Raw genomic sequence first — 22,409 nt, forward strand, 5'->3', positions numbered from 1 at the left:
GTTGTTAAAGCCGATGCTATATGGCTTTTTTCTGTTCACATTGCTTATACCAATCAAAAGCTCTCTTTTCCTCTCTCTTCTATAGTTCAATTTTTTTTCATGAAACAACATTGGATGTTACGAATTTATGAATCAAAATACAAATAACTCTTTTTTAGCTTGCTGGCGAAACTTTTTTTTAAAAACTTAACAACTTAATAACTTAAATAAAAACTTTTAAATAGTTCGGTAAGTTAAATGAAAACTTTTGAATAGTTTGATGATCAAATTGTAATTTTCTTTTAATTAAGTGCCCAAAACAAAAACTTTCCATAATTTAGTGACTAGTGTAATTACTTATTTTTATTGATATGCGAAAAACTTTTTTACCAAAATGATATTTGATAAAGATTCGTGTCAAAAAAAATTATTATTTTCCAAAGGTTCAAATAGGTACAGATGGACACAATTTGGGCAGGGTACATAATTTTGAGGTCCAAACCGTCCCCAATTATATCGATTTGGATTTTTGGAAGACGAAATTTTTTTATTGATGTCATGTCAAATTGTCTAAATTGACATAGTTAATGGATATTTTACCCAAGTTACTATCAACTGTGTCGATTTGGACATAAGCTCCTTACAAACTTATAATTTTTATTATAATTTAAGCTTATATATTTTATATATTATAATATTAACGAATTTAAATAATAAGCTTAAATCACAATAAAAATTAAAATTGATTCAAATATAAAGTGTTTTTTGTTTTCATGCCTTATTATTGTTACTATAATGCCAAATTATTATTTTGGTATTAATAAATATTCAACCTAGATTATAGTACAAACATGATAAAATAATTTGTGTTAACCTATTGTGAATATTATGTTATATGAATACCTATATAAATTGTTTTTAAATTTTAATTTGAATATAAAGATGGAGTAAATTTATAAGCTAAAATTTAGTGTTACTTAAAAAGGGTGGTTTCACTTATGGTAAACAAACTTCCAGCTTATGCACTATTGTTTTGTTGGGATGAGCTGAATTCAAATATTATTAGTATTTTCGGAATGTAAATTCAACACCTAAACAGACAAAGCCTTTCTCATTTTGACACCAATATTACTACCTACCCCTTCAAATTCGACCAAGTTTTATTTTTTAAGTTTTAAAATTGCACAACTATAAGCACAGATATTGATGCGTTTAATATAAACCTGTTAAATTTTAGTTATTGAAGTGTTTCATGAGTAGATTTGGCCTTAGATTTTATTTGTGTTCAGGCCCCAACGTACATGGAAAAATGTGCTTAATTCAAGAGTCATAAAATGGATCTTACATGAAGCTTCTTGTTGTAAATAATGTTGGGTTGGCAGCGTGCTGGAAAGAAAAATGGAGGCTAAAATCAGCAAGACGATGGAGTATATTTGGCAGACCACAACCAGCAGTTTTTTGAAATTGTAGAGCCGAAAGGTTTTTCCATCTTTATTTATATATTATAAAAAGAAACTGGATTATATTTCAATGGTTTTGCGATCACAAAGGCACATGCAGCTGATCTCTACAATTGCAGAAATCATTTCAACTCTTTAATGTAATTATTAGCACAATCAATGTCCATATAATTTATACTGCTGCTGCTGCTGCTGCTATTAGTACTACAGCAGCAACTTTCATCCCACATTAGCACTACAAGATCACAAATATCATCCATATCTAAAGTTGAATGCAATACTCAAAATTTATCGTAGTTAAGCTGTAAAACAAACACTTATGGACACTAAAGAAGAGATAATTATACTACAAATTTACTATGAGAAAATTTTTACAGCTTAAAACATACCTAATGTCATTGCAGCATCAGTTCCAAAGTTATGTTTCTACCACTAGAGAAGTTCAAGATGGACCACCTGAAAAGCTAACTACTACTCAATCATCTGCGAATTATTACCGGTATGTTCGTGTGATACGGATCTGATAGGAAAAAAAGAATGTTAGAACTTCAAATTCAACATTCTTGCAGATATTATATAATCATCTTATAAATCATAGTAAAGGCAACATTTTGTACATGTCGCTTTGGTAGACACAAATTCTTTTGAAGTTGTGAGTTCTAGTAGTTTGAAGCCAACATTACAGCTTAAACTTCAAAAATCCTGGTAAATAATTGGCTTCCAAAAGTATATCAGGAAACACATAATATTTATTTAAATCGCAAAACCAAAAAACTGACATGTAAATGTTGCGATCTACTTTTAGGGAGTGTTAGACACTAGAGAATAATTGGATAAAAGTGTAACTATTAAAGTAGTAATTAAACTCTTTTTTAATTATAAAGAATTCTAATTCTCTAGACATGTTTAGCTGACAAAATGTAATTATCTCAATTTGGTAGCATAAATTGTAATTACACTACATAATTTTAAATTCTAAAAAGAAGAATATAAATTATTAAAATTATCAATAATACTTAAAGAAAAAAAATCTCTAAACAAGTAACAAATAGAATCTAATCATCATATGCAGTATATTGGTCCAAAAAAGTATCCAACAATACTATTACTAATAAAATTAACAATAAAATTCTATAGAATTTTTATTTAATTATTTTAGCATTCCATATTTGTTGAATTATTCCCTCTCTAACAGTAAACATAAATTCCTTATTATCATCGGTTGGTCTTTAGCCAAGTATAAATAATTAATATATGTAATTTAGTTAAATATTTAGTAGAACAAAATGCATGAAAAATTATCTTTTGTCAATAAAATTTTTAGATTATTTAAACAAGGCTATTAAAATAACATTAATTATATTTTAAAAATAAAATGTCCTAAAATTAAAATAAAATTATTATATATAAAAAAACTTAAACTCAAGTTATGTACCGAGTGTGTTTGAAAACCATTTGGTAACTACATTTGAGTGTAATTAGTTGTAATCGCCCGAGTAAGTACCTCAATTCTCACTCCCCTCCCCCCCCACTAAGACACTCAATTCAATGGATCCCAATAATCACAAGAGTTACCTCAACATGCCATACATGTGTAATTACAAACAATTATACTCGAATCAAGTCACATAGTGACTTTCTAAACACACCCTTAGTATTTACTCATATTTGAAGCTGCTGACATTAATTAGTTGATTCAGGTTTAAACTGCTAGGTTCACTGTCAATAGAGGTAAAAAGCCAGCCCAATGTCTGTGAAGGTAAATTTGTGCTTTTAATTGTTTAATATTGTCCTAACCCTGGGCTAATAGGTCATTAGTCTGACAACCAATGTAATCCAGATTCATGACTACATTTCCAGAAATTTACATCTTTTACACCTCATCTTAAATCTCATTTAATGTAAAATATAAACTTCCATTAGATGCTAGGATTACAATCTTGTAAACCATTGTTATATTTTCCAACTTTAGGCAAACAAGTCTGCCTAAGACTAAAACTTGCAGCAGCTTTTAATTTACTCCCCCACTAGCTTTAATGAAAAGTTGCTTTCAAGCTACTTTCATTGTTCCAGTTCATACACAATTTGGCATATGAAAAGCTCTTATCAAATTACACATATGCCAAGAAAATTATATTCCTTAATAATGATCAAATTATATCTACTGTGGATTTGTCAATAAGATAAACTTTGACACTCCATCTCATCACAACACATTACAAAAGCACACTTTCACCACAGTTTTCCATCATGATGTTCGGACAAATTTTCCATCCTTAAATTTCCCACCACAAATTTCAACTTAACTGAGGTGCCAAACTAAGCCAAATTAATATTGAAATAGTCATGATACTATGATCTCATTGAAATACAACAATAACAGTTGGACCATAAACCTATAACTTTTGACCCTAGTATTTGACAAAGTGATACCAATTTGGATTTTAGACGTTATAATGTAACTTTTCTCCAACATATCTTCTGACGGCAATAAACAAATCTGATATGTCAATAGACCTAATGGACAAGAGGATGAATAAGCATAACAATTCGAGCAGCTCACGTGTATTTTCCATATGATCCCTTCCTCAAGACTGCTCATACATCATTATTAGGTTGTACCAATTTCTTTCCCTACTTAGACTATACCAGGGACAAGACAATATACGTAATACATATAAATTTCCGACTTCACTTCAACTTCAGTTATCATAAACATCATTCCATTAATAATTTATTATTAAAAAATGCCAAACTTCTACTAAGTTAAAATGAGATATATTGATAGAAGATCCAAATGACACATTTATTTGGCAAGAAATAGCACAACATGTAGGCATGCATATAATAAAGTGACAACAATACCTGTGCAAATCCATAGATAGCTCGCAAAATTCTAGCATAATCAGTTCCTAGCATCTGAATGACAACGTCAGCCAGAAATGTTCCCCAAAACCTACATTACATGAAACACAATCAAACTTGAAGAAGAGCAAGCTATATTGGTAATCGCAACACAGGTGGAACTTTTTTATAAGTTCGATGAATAAGATGACAATAGCTTGTGATAATTTGCTACAAATTGATCAGTCAAATCTACCCAGGAAAGGTGTTAGACATTAATTATTATATCTTGACACTGAAGTCATTAATTATTATTTTTAAAGAGATATTAGCTTATTTTTTATTAGATCTTTAATTAAAGTATCTTTACAGTATTAGCTTCTTTTAATTTCTTTAGCTTAAGCCTTTTATTCAAACAAGTAGACCTATGTAACCTCTATTTAAGAGGCAGATCAACAGCAATAAAATTAAGTCAAAGTAATTCACTTTTAAGAGGTTTAAGACTCTCTAATGAGTCTAAGATAAGAGACACCATTTGAAGAGTTTCACACTTTTACCATAGGACATTTGCGTCGAAGAAACAGAAAATAGGGAGAAAGCCCCACTAAGTTAAACAATTTTCCTACGAATCATTTGGAGACTTGTTCCGTAACTCAGGATTGTAACAATTTGTTATCAGAGCCAAACACCATGGATGATTCGAACCTCTGAGAGCAAATTGACACAAAACTGGAAGAAGAATCTAGGATGGCTGAAAGCAGTGACAAGTTGGGAAATAAGCTATTGCAGCAATTGTCATTGCAGATACAATAATTGATGGCTTCCAACTAGAACCGTGAAAAAGAAAAAGAGTAACAGAGGAAACAACAGTGTCAACTAAACAAGTAGTCAACCGAATAGGCAAGAGAATAAGATAAAGAGTTAAAAGGCGGGTCAAGAATAGTGCCACAATATACAAAATTAAACTTTCCAACCTTTTATGGTATGGAAGATTCATTGATTTAGCTATACAGGTGTTAGAGACTTTTCTCAAATCAGAACAACTGAGGTAGATAAAGAGGGATTGGCTTTCACATGACAGAAGAAACACAGTTGAGGTCTTACCAAATGGAAAAGGAGGAACCCAATCTCTTATGGGTTTGTTGGGTCACCTGAGCACCTTCAGCGCATCGGGAAAACAATTTACAACAAACCCGCACCATGGATCCATGTGCAAGATAACATACCCGAGATAAAGAAGGTTCAAAATATACCTTCAAACGATCTGAGTAGACAGACTCGGGTTTCCCAAAAAGCGTTTAGTGCAAAGGTCGAACCGAATAGCCACAAACTTTTTCATTCCGACATCTACCATATCCACTCAACGAACATGAACAGAACACTCTCTTAAACCTTTCAGACAGTTATCTAGAAGAACCCTTGTAGGCTAAGCAGAGTATTTCGGGGTCAAAAGGTGAAAGATGGGATAATTGATTTATCCTTTTATCAAAACTCCCTTTTGAATAACCATAGTCCATAAATCACTTTGAGGATATTAAGGAAAATCAAAACAAACGTGATATCCTCTTAACGTGATATCAGTTTAATTTATTTCCAAAAATAATCTCTTAATCAAAATCTAATAAATACTCTATTTAATAATTTCCAGAAAGCAGATTAATCCCATTTTAAAAGCTTTAAGACTCTCTCTAATGAGTTTAAGGTAAGGGACTCCCCTTAAAAAGAGTTCCACACAGTCTCCATAAGGCATTCGCGTGAAAGAAACAATTCAATGGGAAAAGCCACGCTAAGTTAAACTATTTTCCTATGAATCGTATGGTGGCTCAGTCCGTAACTAGGGACCATAAACAAAAAGGTGTGCTAGAGTATCAATCATGAGTCAGTAAGCTATAAAGAAGTTGGTTTGTTGAAGACTAGTATGATTGTTTTATTGATAGGAAAAAAAGGAGGCGACAATCATATCTCTCTATGATGCACATTAAGCTTTAAACTTATGAACATTGAGAAGATGGGTTTGCATCAAACAAAATTCTCTAGCAAGCCAAGAACAACAACATTTAATATGCAAGGAAAAAGTAAATGATAAATATTTAAACAGAAAAGAGTCAATACAGTGGGCCAAGCAAATTCATCATACTCCTCAAGCCCACATATCTGGATGTAGCACCTGCAAAGCCCTGTCCATGATTAGAGTGCAGACAAAGAAGAAGATGTCAAACAATAATACCAGGTGCGCAACACCTATCATATAGTTTACAATGCATAAAACAAACAACTCACACATATTAGCTTTGCAAGTATTCATAAATAATGATGAAGTAATGCTCTCTCCATAAAAATATTTTAACAAAAATTACCATATTCAACCCAAAGAAAATCAATATATACCATGTAGACTTAACTTTAAGACTAATACTATGGTAGAGATTAGCACTTAATATTTTAGTATATAGTAGAGCATAGGTTGTAACTTGATATATTGCCAATCATGCCACTGGCTCAGTGGCAAACTTGTGTGGGTTTCAAGTTGATTGGCATGAGGTCTAGGGTTTGATCATTGTGTTTGTAAACCCTTTCCCCCTTTCCCCATTGTAATGTAATTGTTCACTTGTATCAAATAAAAACTCGATATATTAATATCCAAGCACATGCATAGCCAAACAGGGAAGAAGGGAAAATGCATAAACTAAGAAAGTAGCATGTACATTTGCACCCATAAAATCGAATTTATTCATTAGTAATTTTAGATTATTTTCCATATGACAGTATATATTAACAAGAAGGAACTTTATATTCTATCATGATGATGATAATAAAATTACCTGCTTAGCTGCAAGCAAGGCTGCTCTTGACTCTACACTAGTAGCAACTACCTGCCCCCCCTAGAAGCCAAGAAAGCAAGAAAGTTAGTTAAGAGTTTCAAAGCTAAATTATGCTATACATTCTATCATCTCAGCCAAGATTATTTACATCGATATAAAGAGAGTTGAAGATTGATACATGACAACTAAAAAGATAACAAAATAATAGGAAAACACTATTAAATCTGTTAGGAACATTACATAATTTTCATTAATCAAACAATAAAGATATACATTTACATCATAATCAAGAAAGTAGAACACATTTAGAACAAATAGGTAAGTAGCAGAAAAATGATTTGCTCTTCTTACATTCAAGCATGCAGGAAAGAATAAAAGCATTATCACCTACCCTTGATAAATAAACTATTCTAGGAAGAACACAGGGAGAGACAAGTACATGCAGAAATATTACCTTCTGCCCTCCATGCAAGGAGAAGAAACACAGAAGATGATTGCCTTGCATATAGCAGTAGCATGAAAAAAAGGGGAGGTTGGAGGGTAACGTTCACCCAAAAATGACCAGACAAGGTTAAAATTCAAATCTAAAAACCAACGTAACTCAAATTTATTACAACCTACTTAGTTGACACCTCTAGTTGTTACAAAGGTTGGGGACATTTTTAAACAAAAAATATGTGGAATTCTAGTATTGAGTAAAATACAAATCCTCATAATTCATCCACAGATCAATTCCTTCAACAACTAGAAAGTTATGAATTCAATTGGCACCTTTTTAAGAGCTTCCTTTTTCATCAAATAGTTGGCAGCTTCTAGGAACACCTTTCCAGACAATTTCTTCGTCAACTACCACAAACAACAAATAAAGCTCAATAAAATAACGAACAATGCAAGATAAAACATAAACTACTATAAAGTCAATATCTTACCAATTGATAAAGTTTTGCCAAAGTAACTATACCACCACCCTAAACAAAGAGAAGGAATGAACTACGTATCAATTTATATTAAGAATCAAAATAATCATTAACAAATTAAGCTGGACTAAAAAAAGTATAAATACCTTCAAAACCATTGATTGGAATTCTGTTGCCCCAACCTTACCAGCAGCAAGGACCTGCACCTTCCACTGGCTAAGTCCCAACTCTAGACTATTTTGGATGTTGGAAATATTATTATGTTCCCATAAGCCTGGAAAAGTTCCTGATTCTTCACTAAACAAGGCAGCACAAAATAAAAGTTACCATTGTGCATATATAGAACTGATTTTTTTCGTCTATCTCTACCTTAAGCAAATTGATTTCAATAATACATTAGAAATTAAAAAAGAAACAAGCTAAAATAGTTGTCTAGTTTGTTCAGAATTTAGATAAAAAAGGATTTCAAAACTTAGTTATTTACCAGTTTAATTGAATCTCTTTATAAATATTTTTGTTCATCATATTGCAGTAATAGTGGAGGTGTAAAATGAAAAACACTTTCCAAACCTAAACAGACCCATAAGCCTGGAAAAGTTCCTGATTCTTCACTAAACAAGGCAGCACAAAATAAAAGTTACCATTGTGCATATATAGAACTGATTTTTTTCGTCTATCTCTACCTTAAGCAAATTGATTTCAATAATACATTAGAAATTAAAAAAGAAACAAGCTAAAATAGTTGTCTAGTTTGTTCAGAATTTAGATAAAAAAGGATTTCAAAACTTAGTTATTTACCAGTTTAATTGAATCTCTTTATAAACATTTTTGTTCATCATATTGCAGTAATAGTGGAGGTGTAAAATGAAAAACACTTTCCAAACCTAAACAGACCCATAAACTTATCCTCAATTTTGGCTGGCAATGAATTCACTTACTGTGGTCCTTGATCTCACGATTTTGTAGCCACCAAAAACTTTATGAGGATAAATTTTGCTAAACATTGAGATTGAATGAGGTTACCTAGAGTAATTCCTCAATAGATGAAGGAAAATCTCTGCTTCCAGATCTTCAGTGGACAATTTGCTTGAGCAAGGAATGTTCAACTTCTTCCTCACAGAAAGCAGGACATTTCTGTATGACGGCCTCCAACCCCTAATCAGAAGATCAAACGGGATCGGTGAGATGCCTATCAAAACAGAAACTCAGCAGACACCAAAAGAAATAAAAATTGTCACTGTCTACCATCAGCAACAATCATATGCTTGATTTGGTTTCAGCAAAGTGTCTTAGATAACTAGCAATGCAAACAGGCATCCAACAAGACCAAATTTATGAAAGCAATCGAAGGCACTGACCTCAATGTCGATCGGGCATCAGCAGCAAGGAATAAGAAGCGTGATTCAAGACCTGCTATAAAAGCATCTCGCTCCTCAACATTCTCTTCAATCATCATATCCTCCACATCATCTTTATTCAGTATAGACTTTAATAAGGGACTAAAGTAGCTGAAATTCGTAACAAAATTACAAAAAATTCCAAATAAGAAATTGTTTTAAATAAAAACCTGAATTTCTGAGCAATCAAAACCAAGCGAAATCGGAAACCTGGGACCAAATAGGATTCTTTGAAGCTCATATAACTCTTCATCCGTAGCTAGTTCAAGCACAACTCGAAGCTCCGGATCGTATTCATTCGCAACTGAAACCCAAAATTCTAAACAAAATTTAAAGCAGATCCTTTTAGGGGAAAAAAACAAACAAAGGCATCAGAAAAAGGACCTTGGCCATGTCTTGACACCGCGGCATTACTACAACCCAGCAGCCGTACCGCATTCGCGCGCCTAGGCCAAGCCATATTCTTAAAAGTTCACAAAAAGTAAAATTATGAGAAAAAGAAATCGAAAAAGATAATAAATTAGTGAAAGTTGGAAGTATCTTACTGAGAAAGAGGAAGAGAATGAGAGGCTAGTGGTAGTGGCGGCGAGGGGAAAAAAGGAAGATAGGTAAAGAGCCATTTTCAAGAATTCTAGTTGTATTAGTATCAAACAGTGAATCTCATTTCCACTGCTAAAGAAGCAAATGTTGATATTGATTTGCAGTTTTTTTTTTTAATTGATTTTCGAACCACGAAACTGGGAGTATTATGGGAAGAAATTCAACTGATTCCGTTGTCGTTTTTATATTCGTAAAATACTCGCCTCAATTTTTAGGTAAGCTCATTATCATTTTTTTTTAATTAAGTAAAATATTTATTTTCCTCATTTTATTAATTTTAAATTTGAAAATATTAATTTTTTCAGCGGGTTAAGCCGAAAATTGACCAAAACTTCATGACTGCCGAATGCAATGTTTTTCACCTTTTGCAGGCCTGGATCTTTAGCAGGGGCCTTGCAAAATTTTTCAAGACGAAACAGAATTAAATTATAGATTTTTTTACAGATTAAAATATTTTTATTATTTTCAAAAATTTAATTTATTATATATTATTTTTATTATTTTTAAAATAAATATTTTTTTTTAATTTTAGAGACTCTATGTTAATTTATAACTTAATCATTTATTAGCTAAATCATAATTCTCTAGTAAGAATGGTTACCCTAGTTTTTATAGGTAGTTTAACACTTTTGCCCTCTATGATCTCACTTTAAAATTTAGAGTTAATTTAATATTACTTTTTAAAAGTATTTTTGGGTGAAGAAGTATTTTAGGCAAAAATTAGAATTTTCTACTTTATTTTTAGTAAAAAAAAGCAGCATTTTTTAAAAATTCAAAAATATATTGTTTAACAATAATTTTATTTCAAGAGTGTTTCTAGAAATAATGCTAAACTAACTCATAATCACCATATCTTGATTTCAATCTTTTAAAAAGAACTATCCTTGAAATTAAATAAAAAAATTCAACCTCATTTTAATCCACCAATTCTACAATTCCACCAATTCTAGTCATTTGGTCTTTACAAGAAAAATAAGTTAAAAAATAAAACAGGAATGAAAAAACTGTCAAAACCAATCATAATTTATGAACATGGAAGAGATCAAAGTATCCAACATCCAAGAATTTATATATACATATATATAATTGAGGAAAACAAAATAATTTTTCATAGGAACACACTTAGGTACCCCAAAGAAGACCCCAAACTCAAAAATAAGGTTGTGATTTATACAAGGAAGTTAAGCACACTTACATATCATCCATGAACTTTGCAACCACGACATGCAGGAGACTAATAACAACAATGGCATTATGAATTAAGTAGGCTAATTTTTCAAAATGTAAAATAGAACACAAAAATAGCAAAATATAAGTGAAGAAGGAGAGGAGGCAAACGATTAGATGAGGATGGAGGAGATCAGGGTAACCTCAAAACTTATTACTTGTGTGTATTAAAAATATTCTAAAAAGGGACGGGATGAGTCTACTCCAAATTTGACCTTAATTACATTTTCTTTACATCCCTATTCGTGAGCGTGTGTATCATTTTCTCCCCCTCCCCAATCACCTTCACCTTCTTCATATTGGTTCAACCTTAACCCTAATCCTTTTAACCACTATTAATAATTATGTTCCTACCTCACTCTAATAATTAATCTTCCTGACCCCTTCACATATAGATTTCATCGATTCTTTTCTGCTCTTAATCTCAGCATTTTTTTTTCTCTATTGGTGCTTTGTGAATCAACCACGCCATTTTCCAGCTTTTTTGGTTTTCCTCATTCTTGCTCATCCTTCATATTGATTTTCTTTCCCTTCGTCATTCAATTATGCCCTCATTCAAAACCTCAAAATTTATCCTTTCAACTCCTCGATGCTTGCCTTATGTTAATTTATACATGAGAATGACACATGCACCTATTTTTATTCTCCAAACCTATTTCATTCCTTAAAACTATTATAAATCGTGAAGAAAACATAAAAGAATGTTTTGAAGTGAAATTTCAAAATATATTTTCATAAAACGAATCAGCTCATGATGTTTAAAGTAATAAATTTAATCAAATAAATTACATGTTTGCATGTATGTTCAGTGTTGTAGGGAGACTGAGAATCACAAGTTGCCTTTGGAGAGGTTCTCGAACTTTCCAATCAATCATAATTGAAAATTTAATTGTTTCAAACTTTCAACTAAATGATATTGTTCACTATTTTGGAAATTATGGATGCTTGGAGAGCGGGTCCAATCTGAAACTTTGAACACATGATAAATCACAAAATTCCTTCCCTCCCTTAAACTGGCAACACATTGTATGCTACTAGGTCTCAAATTTTAGTTGCTTAAATCCAATTATAGTCCTTAACTAATCTCGAAGCAATAACTCTAGAAAAATAGTCTATTTTTACAAAAGAAAAAATTGCAATAATAAATCTCCCTAAATTTCAACAAAGTAATCCAAAGGTGTTTTCTTACTTGGCGTGGATAGCTAGCATGTGTATCTACAGAGGGAAGAACTTTCAACTTTTAAGATATAGGAGTGTCGACTTTTTATATCCCATGAATTTTATTTTGTTTTTGAAATCCTCTAATCTCCATTGGTAATCAACCGTAAAGGGGAAGAAAGGCCAAAATATCAATTTTCTTTTCTTTTAGGGCCTGTTTGATTGACGGAATTAATTTTCCGAAAAATCATTTCTAACTTTTCCAGCATTTGATTGGCGGAAAACATTTTCCATTTGGAAAAGGAACTCCAAAACAAGGGAAAATGGGTTACATTTTAGGGAAAATGTCTTACCCTTTCAATTTCCGTAAGACATTTTCCGTGCTCTTCTCTCTATCGCCTCCTTCATTCCTTCATTCATTTCCGGTAGAAAACTACTTCTGTTTATCGATTTTCCAGTAACTTGTTTTTTTAATTATTCAATACTTGTTTTTTAACACAATTACAAATAATTTATTTGATATTAGTTTTTTTCAATTTATAACGATTAATATTGTAGCTTAATAATTGAGTATTATTATAAATAAATCATTGCAATATATGTAAAAATAATTTAAAATATAAAATTTATTAATATATATTAATATATGTAAAAACAACTTTTTCGAAAAATATTTTCAAAAAATCTGCCAAGCAACAGAAAATATTTTACACAGATTCAATTAAATACCAGAAAATATTTTCCAGTAAATCATTTTACAGAAAAGTAAAACATTTTCCAGAAATCATTTTACGGAAAATATTTTACTGGCAATCAAACAGACCCTTAATTCATTTAAATTGGGTCAAAGTCAACCCAATGAGTTCCCCATATTAATCGCTTGTTTTCATTAAAAACTAATGGTTCAAAATGCTTATCAACATCAACACATTTTTCTTTTAATACTCCAAAATATGTCACATGAAATGTCCAAATTACCCCTTTATTAATCCCTATATTCAATTCACTACCATAATTCTCTTTATGGAAAAATTACACTTTAGTGTCTATTCTTTCACTTTCATTCAATTTAGTCCATACATTTATTCTAATTCCCCATAGCAATATATTTTCTATATCTCTTTCATACCAATAATAATTATTAAACCATTCTTTTTCTTCTTAACAATCAATACTCTAGTCCTCACATTTTCTCCAAATCTCAATTTAATCATTTTTTTGTAATTTTGAGCTCACGCTCGTCCTTACAAATTTCTTTTCTCAAATATCTAATTAATTCCTTTAAAACATATCCATTTCAACTATTCTCATAAATTCTATTGTAGATGTACCCAAAACAATACCATTTATTGTACCGAAATTTGGGGCATTACACCATTTGCTAAGTATGCATGTCTCATTTGAACATTTTATGGCACTTAGCACTTTGGTTTAATATATATTTTTCTCACACAAGGAACTCACCTAATGATTCTTACATTCATGCATGTTTGTGTTGTTTTTAGTTGTTTATGCATATTTTATGTTTGTACATGTGTTAGTATACTTTGTATAGGATTTAGAATAGTTTATATAGGTTTTTAGGCTTTTTATTGCACTTTTGCTATAGGGTATCGATACCAACTATGACGTATCAATACCTTTGCCCAGAAATGACCGTTTGATCATTTTTTATATTAGATACGAATACACATACAATATGTGTTGATACCTCTGGCCCTAGCAGCATTTAAGTGATTTTTTAGGTTCCTAGGTACATATAAGGGTAGAGTATCTGAGCTTAAAACTTTCAATGAAATTGAAAATATTTTGTGTTTTAATGATCTTTATTGAAAACATTTGACTTTTTAAGAAATTATGTGACTTAATATATATGATTCTTTAAATTTATTGAGGGTACTTGTAATAGTCCATACCCGGCCTGATCATCGGATCTAGATTACAGGGTGCAACACATCAAAATCGAAAATTAACTAACACATTCTTTTAAAAGTATGTTTCGTCATTCTAACTTAATGTAGTTATTATTAAAATACAGTTATCTATTTGGCCATGCCACAAATTTATTTCGATTATGTAACATTAATCTAAGATACAAAATAATTCACAAAGTGGTTTAAACATATCAACTATTTGCTTAGTTTGGAAATAATATTCTTATCAAAACTAATTACAATAAGACTTTGACCCTGAGACACCACCTCTGGGTCGCTCTGTTGTATACATATTATGAATAGGAAGCACATCTGCCTGGATACGATAGATTCTGGTCTAGTCCCTTCATGAACTATTGAATTTTCTTATTACCTACAATATATAATGTCACAAATGTAAGTTCAAATGAACTTAGTAAGTTTTGCGTACCTTGCATTAGCAGAATGTTAATAAGATGGCACTTCAAGATTTAGAATTAAAGTCTGACTATCTCTACTAGGTTGGTTCGCCAATCTCATTGGTATGGTATTTACATCACACAATTTGGCTAACCCATACTTGGTACATCATCCATACAAAACACCATTGCTTAATTACTGCACAACCTGGTGAACAATTCATCTTGCTTGACTGATTTTAATATATTACGGACGTCTTGAAAATAGGGATTCCGTAATCGGCCATACAAAGCCTTGCACACAAAGAGCTTTCAATGATGAGACTTCACAAATGAAATATCAGAATGCAAATAAACATTTGGCTACTTGTCGAATTATCTCTGCATATTCTATCTTCGTTAGTTACCTTTGTAGACCCATATGTAGCTATTTCCTTGAGAGGAAATCTTTGCGGATTCTTACTTGTGAATGTATGAAAGAAAACTCATAGTGCATCTTGCACCAATATATACAAGTAATCAGATAAGACAATCTTGGTGACTAGACCCTGTGCAGATTGTTATTGCTACTTGTCCTAACAGACTTAGATTCATATTGTGATTCTCACAGATTCTTGTTTCAGACCCAAGTCTATGAATTCATGCTTTACGAACATACCGACGGATTCATAAAGAAGACTCCCCATAACGGGTCATTAAAGAAAACTAACACATCTTAATCAAACAAACAAATTTGGCAGACCTTCATATTTGCCCTTGTTTTGAAATCACAGGTAACCCATTCATAGTGATATACTTTTAGAAACAAATAACATGGGAGCGGATACTTAGGAGTGAATTTTCTAATGCAAGATCATTCACGTAAAATAGTTCTGATGGACTGTCATAACTTGCATATACGGACTCGCATAAACAGATAACTCATTATTGGCGGACTTATGAATTAAATCAGGCAAACTTTCATATATTTCATAACTTTCATGTGTCATGGCCATGGGCTTGCTTACACATATGAGGCTTAAAGCCTTAGACTCCGTAGAGTCTCATACATACATAGAACCCACATTGGGTTATCATATTCATTTGCACATATATCTCCGTACAATCCACCTGAACTTCCGCAAATTCAAAAACTAAGCATATACATTCTCTGTGCTATTTGCCCAAACTTCTGCAATGCTAGTTAACACATGGCATAGAGTGCACATCGTGATATTTCTTCATCTATCATCCGCCAAACAACCCTCTACAACTCCGCATAATCATACACAGGCATTCTACTAACACTACTGTTCTTGCACGACACACATTATGCCAAACATTTCATAAACTTTTCACTTCAACACAACAAACCTCACGATACATCAATATTCTGTTATGGAGTAACTCATCATTACACAACATCCCGCCATAAGATGACGCAACATTTTCTCAACACTCAACCAACATAACTAGGGGTGAGCAAAACTCGATTCGACTCGAAAAAATAAAAAAAAATTCGAATTTCGAGTTAAACGAATCGAGTTATTCGAATCAACTCGATTTTTTTTTCGAATTTCGAGTTCGAATCGAGTTGAGTTTTCGAATTCGAATAACTCGAATAATTTGAATAATTCGAATATCAAAGTATAATATTTTACATTTTTACCCCAAACTCTCAAACCTTTTTACTTTTCTCTCAAAACTTTTACTCCTTCCCACTTTCCCCCCAAAACTTTTACTCCCCTCCCCTCCCAACTCCCCAATCTACCCAAAATCCATTTCCCACCAAAATTTTACTCTCCCATTTATTTTTTTTTCAAAATTTTACTCCCAAAAACCCTCAAAACCTTTTATTTTCCCCCAAAATTTTTACTCCCTCCCACTTTTCCCCTAAAACTTTTATTCCCTTCCCATCCCACCTCCCATCTATCATCCCAAACCCTCCCCCTCCAATTTTTTTTTAATATTTTCCCTCCAAAATTTTACTCCCCCTATTTACTTTCCCTCAAACTTTTATTCCCCAAAACTTTTTATTTTTCCCCTAAACTTTTACTTCTCACCCTTTACTGTCAAATAAAAATTAAAATTATCCAAAAAAAAATCACTAAACATAAATAGTAATAATTTTATTTATATCTACTATTTATATTATTAAATTAAATTTCACATTTTATATTATTTATATTATTGAATTGTTTAGTCATATTGAATATTTATATTAAAATTGAATTATTAAGTATGCCATAAAATATTCGTGTTAAAATTTTATATTGGCATCAATTTCACATTTTATTTTTAAAATAAATTTTATTAAAAAATCATATTTTTACATTTAATATATATTTTTAATTCTAAAATACATAGTGACAAGAATCTGAAGATAATTGAAACAACTAAGCAAGCAAATAAGCTAACCAGTATGTAAAAAATTAATAAATAAATTATGAAGTGATGAAAGTTAATAAAAAATTTGATTAAGGTGGACAAATTTTATTACGATGGGTGACAATGGTTACAAGGACCCAAAATTATTTTTTAAAGTTTAACTCGAACAAATATATTCGATTCTATTCGATTCGAATTCCATCTCACTCGACTCGATTCGAGAAAACTTCAAATAAAGTTAGGATGATAAAATAAGATTCAAAAACTCGATTAACTCAAAAATTTTCGATTCGATTCGATCGAATGCTCACCTCTAAACATAACCAACAAAAATTACACCAAACATCTTATTTATACCTCATAGATAGACTTGCAACTATTTCAGAATCTTCAATGGAGATATTTCATCATCATAAAAACCAATTTCTTTTGCATGCAGAGGCTATTAAAATGATCACCCACAACCTTATCCAATACAAAACAGAATCGATAGATAGCTGAAATCTTTAACTTTCATTCCTTTACTTAACTCCGTGACACAAAAAGGTTAAGAAACTTGCCAACTTAATAAATTATCCATTACAAACTTTAGCTTTTTTCCTCCATGTAGACCTCTCACAATCTTTCTCTCCTTCATCCAGACCAATGAAGAAGATTAAGAAAAAACAGATAAAGTACATGAGGATATTACCTTTAGGAGCAGTACCTTTAAAAGGGTGTGAGAGTTAGACCTTAGGAAGGTGTGGAAGTTGCATCCTTAGGACTCGTACCCTTAATAGAATGAACATTTAGTGGAAAGGTAAAAGAGTTGTACCCTTGATGGAAGGGTGAGAGACATACCCTTAGCGGAATGAACCCTTATTGGTAAGGAGAGAGAGTTGTACTCTTAGTGGAATGAACCTTTATGGTATGTTTAGTTTGCTGGAATATAATAGAAGATTAATGGAGTGGGTATTCGATAAGAATGCAATAGATATTATGTAGTTTGGTTTAGTGGAATGTAATAGATGAGAAATTGCATTACTTTGTTTTGTTGAATGGAATGATATTAAAGAATATAGAAAGAATAAATGAAAATGTCACTTTTACCCTTGAATTAAAAAAGAATTTTTTTTAAGTATAAAGTTTAATTTAATAAAAGTTTTATTATATAACATATTAAAAATATTATTCTATAATTTTAATATTTTTTTAAAGAATTATAATATATTATTTACAATCAAATATATTAAAATGTGTAATGATAAAATATTTTAAATTTATTACTATTAAAATATAAAAATATATATTTTTAACATTAATCTCAGTATAAGTTCTTATTATATCTACTCTTTTTGATAGAATATAATGCCTAGAACTACTCGTAACCCCTCCCAAATCTTTAAATAGGAAGATAACGCGCTTCAGCATACTCAAACCCACGTTCTCCTGCACTAGCAACAATGCCAATGCCAATCGAGCTAAAACTTAACTGGTAAATATAAAACTATATTTAAAAAATACTATAATATAAATGATATAATATCTAAATTATATCTCTCATGTAAAAATATTTAATAATCACTTTATTTATATAAGGGTTAAATACAAGATTGGTACTTAAACTTGTCCACTTCTCCCAAATTGATACTTATGATTTTTTTTGTCCCAGATTAGTATCCGAAATTTTTTCCACCCACTAGTTTAGTACCTAATACTAACAACGTTAATTTTTTAGTGATGTGACAATGCTGACCACTCATGCACCACCACATGACATCCTTTTGTTCCTCCGTTTTGTTTTTGTTTTTATTTTCTTTTTTATTTTCCCTCCTCTTCCCTTTTTCTTTTCTTTTTCTTTTTTTTTTCTTTTGTTAGCCTGCTTCTGCACTTCATCTTTCTTCTGGAAAAAAATTCTCAAAATTTTCTCTCACTTTTTCACCATCCAATCACCACAAAATCCCCTTTTTTGCTATTGTATATCCCCTTAGATCTCTTTCTTTCATTGTTATATTCACACAAGTTTCAAAATTTTCCTCTACGTAATCCATGGAAGGCTGTTTCTTCGATACTCTCAAGGCTCAACCTTTTTGAGTTATTTTCCTTTTCACATTGGGTTCTTTATCGCTCTTAAAATTTTTACCTGATCAATAATGCAAGATTGAAAATTTTGATGTTTGATGAACATGTTTATGGAAAATCTTGAACCCAGAGACATAATCAATGTTTAAAATAAAATCTTTGAAAAACTTTTTCGAACATTACAAAAACTTGCAGAGCAAGAGAAAAAAGAATTGATCGAAAAATCAACAAAAAAATAAAAACTATCAGAATATCAATTGACTACACAAACTCGGAACAAAAAATAGAAACTCTAAAAATCAACAAAAAATAGAAACTAATATCAGAATACCAATTGGCCACACAATCTCAGAACAAAAAAAAATCTTGCATGCATGTTAAGCTTTTGGGGTTTGAGGGGATTTTAGGCTCGATTTTTGAATGACAAAGGGAGGAGTCTTCGATGATAATTGCCTCACCTAGGTTTAACCCTTAAGCCATGAGGGGGCCACCATCTCCATAGATTTGGTGAGCTTAAAAGAAGAGAAAATTTTGGCTATTTAGGTTTCAAAATTCTTCTTGAAAGAGAACAAAAGAAATATTTTTAGTTGTTTTTTTCGTTTTCAAGGAAAGTAGAAGAAAATATTTAAAAAAGAGAGAGAGATTATTTTTGTTGGCCATCGTGCACCATCATCGAAAACTGAAGAATATTGGGTTCTCTAGCTATAAAATATTGCTAGAAAAAGAACAAAAAGTAAAGGATGGAGGAAAAAAAGAGAAGCAGTAACTAGTGCTACTGTTGTAATCTTTATCGCTGAGTAACACCAGCTATTGAGCAACTACTGTCATGTCTAAATATTGGGAAAATTTGGGGGGGTTTAAGGAGGAAAGAAGAAAGAAAAAAGTGTAGAATGCATACCCAGCAAGAAAAAAAAAGAAAAGAAAAGAAAAAGGGAAAAGAATGAGGGAAAATAAAAACAAAAACAAAAACAAAAAGAAGGCCAAATAGGATGCCATGTGGCGGTGCATGAGTGATTAGCATTGTCACGTCAGTAAAATATTAACGACGTTAGTCTCAGGTATCGAATTAGTGGACAGAAAAAAATTTCCAGATACTAATTTGGGACAAAAAAAATATAGGTACCAATCTAGGAGAAGCAGAAAAGTTTGGGTATTAATTTTGTATTTAACCCTAAATCTAAAGAGTTTTCACATTATTATTATTTTAGTTTGCTTTTTTTATCATTAGCCGACTCTCAAGTTTCTTAATCTTTAGAACATTCCCTTGAATAAAAAAATCCAAAAAACTTCTATTACTTTCATAACACAACCAGTTGTCACTGCCTTTTGCCACCATTCTCCTTCATCGGTGGGCTTTCAATCCTTTTCAAAAGTGCATGGCATAACAATTTTGATCCCTTTCCTTGATTTTCCCTTTTTGTTTCTAAATTATCTTCTAAACTCTTTGATCTACAAAGTACTTTTGACTCCTCGTAATTTTTTTTTTCTAAACCATCATTCTCAAAAAATTTTTGGAATGGTAAGAGGGTTGTACCCTTAGTGGAAGGGTGAAAGAGTTGCACCCTTAGAGGGATGAACCCTTAATATAGCGGGGGTGCAATTACTGATTGATATATTTATGTTTACGCATTTAGAGAATTTTACAGAAGGTGAAATTATTGACTTGATTTACTCGTGTTTATGCATTTGAAAAAATTCATAGGTGTAACCGAACTCGATAGGCCCAAGATTACATAATTGGAGGAACTCGCATAGGGTGCAATCGTTGACCTGACAGGTTTGATTATGCAATTAGAGAATTTTACAAAACGTACAACTGTTGACTTGCCTAAGATTATACAATTGTAGAATTTCATGAATGATACAACCATTGACTTGATAGGTTCGAGATTACGCAATTGGAGAATTTTGTAAATGATGCTGCTAGACCTAGTATTACACAATTGGAGAAAGTAGCATAGGTGCAACTGTCAATAGTTGAACTACTTACACAATTTACCAATGTAGCGGAGGTGCAATCATCAACAATTGAACTACCCAAGATTATGCAAATTTGAGGTCATAATGCAAGGAAGGTTCCACCGTTCAGTAAAACCAATCGAACATAAAAACTTTGGATGACTAATATATACTTACATATATATATGCATGAGGGGTTCATACCCTAAAAGTGTCGAGGGGTGACAATCCCTTTTATATACACATAATTATCACATCACAACACTCATTTTCCTTTTCTTTAATAAATATATAAAGTATATGCGTGTGGGGTGTAACCCCGTGCGAGTTTTTCTCTTCTTGTACCTCTTTGTGGTTTTTTTTTAAATATATGTAATATATAGGAGGGGTGCAAACCCCTTGTGGGATACCCCATTTCTACACACCCTTCATGGGTGCCCTTATCTCTCTAATAAAAATATGATATATACATACATGCATACATGAGAGGAGGGGTGTACATCCCTCGTGGAAAATCCCTTATGAGTTTTCCTTACACACCCTTGTGGGTGTTTCTTATTGTTAGATAAAATATGTTAGCGAATAAAATAAATTAAATATAAATAAATATAAAATAATTTATATTTAATTTATCAAATATGAAAAACAATCAAAATTAAAATGAACAAGAGTTTAAATCAGAAGGAAAAATAGGGATTTTACGAAATGTTGAAGCCTGTGAAACATAGTTTCCTTAAGACAGATTCAGTCGCTCCTACTGTACTTGGAGAAACATTGGTCGAATGTCTCCCAAGATACAACAACAGCAGTGATCAAAATAGTAGCACCTCTACAATGATCAATGAACAAACTTTGCCTTTTTTTAATCACTGAAATATTGTAAAAATATGGAGAGGCAAAAGAAGAGTTTTGAAATGAAAAGAATTTCGGTATAAGAAATTATTTGAATGTAGGTTTAATCCTACAGAATACACAACCTTTTATAGGCATTTAGGATAGTCGAAAATTTGAAAATAACAATAAAATCTGCCATTAAGGAGCCAAAAATTCAAATTGATTTAAAAATCGAATCAAATCTGATACTGTCCATATATAAGCAGATAAATTCGTGTTGGACTTAATCCATAGGCCCATTTTGGCCGGAACCGGTTCGTACATTTCGTGTCACCTAGATCGTGCGGTGCCCCCCAACCTCATTAGGTTTGCACTTACATCCCCCCTGTGCACGAGGAAATGTTACAAGTTTAGTCATTCAACTATTTTTCAAGAGAGTTCACATATATAAA

At 31.5% G+C, this 22,409-nt stretch overlaps 1 protein-coding gene across 9 annotated transcripts; it reads right to left on the reverse strand.

Moving 5' to 3' along the window:
* Positions 1 to 1,702: 1,702 nt before the first annotated feature.
* LOC107953322 (uncharacterized) lies at positions 1,703 to 10,372 on the reverse strand. Of its 9 annotated transcripts, none has more exons than XM_016888598.2 (12): positions 9,965 to 10,372; positions 9,804 to 9,882; positions 9,630 to 9,723; positions 9,381 to 9,530; positions 9,046 to 9,177; positions 8,169 to 8,319; positions 8,035 to 8,073; positions 7,877 to 7,951; positions 7,106 to 7,165; positions 6,396 to 6,460; positions 4,305 to 4,395; positions 1,703 to 1,959 (listed from the first exon to the last, which is right to left on the reverse strand). In XM_016888598.2, exons 1-12 carry the CDS (start codon positions 10,037 to 10,039, stop codon positions 1,933 to 1,935), a joined length of 1,038 nt encoding a protein of 345 aa, XP_016744087.1. In that variant the 5' UTR covers positions 10,040 to 10,372; the 3' UTR covers positions 1,703 to 1,932. The 9 variants fall into 9 exon arrangements, with proteins under 9 accessions (XP_016744087.1, XP_016744085.1, XP_016744084.1 ...); XM_016888596.2 differs by having other exon boundaries at positions 9,381 to 9,508; positions 9,590 to 9,723; positions 9,965 to 10,220; XM_016888595.2 differs by having other exon boundaries at positions 9,381 to 9,508; positions 9,590 to 9,738; positions 9,965 to 10,195.
* Positions 10,373 to 22,409: the final 12,037 nt, after the last annotated feature.

The sequence above is a fragment of the Gossypium hirsutum genome, chromosome D07 (genome assembly GCF_007990345.1).
Source record: "Gossypium hirsutum isolate 1008001.06 chromosome D07, Gossypium_hirsutum_v2.1, whole genome shotgun sequence".
Lineage (NCBI taxonomy): Eukaryota > Viridiplantae > Streptophyta > Magnoliopsida > Malvales > Malvaceae > Gossypium > Gossypium hirsutum.

Coding starts and splice junctions, on each gene's coding strand:
- LOC107953322 (XM_016888595.2), bottom strand. CDS start 10,039: ATGGCTCTTTACCTATCTTCCTTTTTTCCCCTCGCCGCCACTACCACT. Junction 8,074..8,168: donor TCCAATCAATGGTTTTGAAG/GTATTTATACTT, acceptor CTCTTTGTTTAG/GGTGGTGGTATAGTTACTTT. Junction 7,952..8,034: donor TGGCAAAACTTTATCAATTG/GTAAGATATTGA, acceptor TGTTTGTGGTAG/TTGACGAAGAAATTGTCTGG.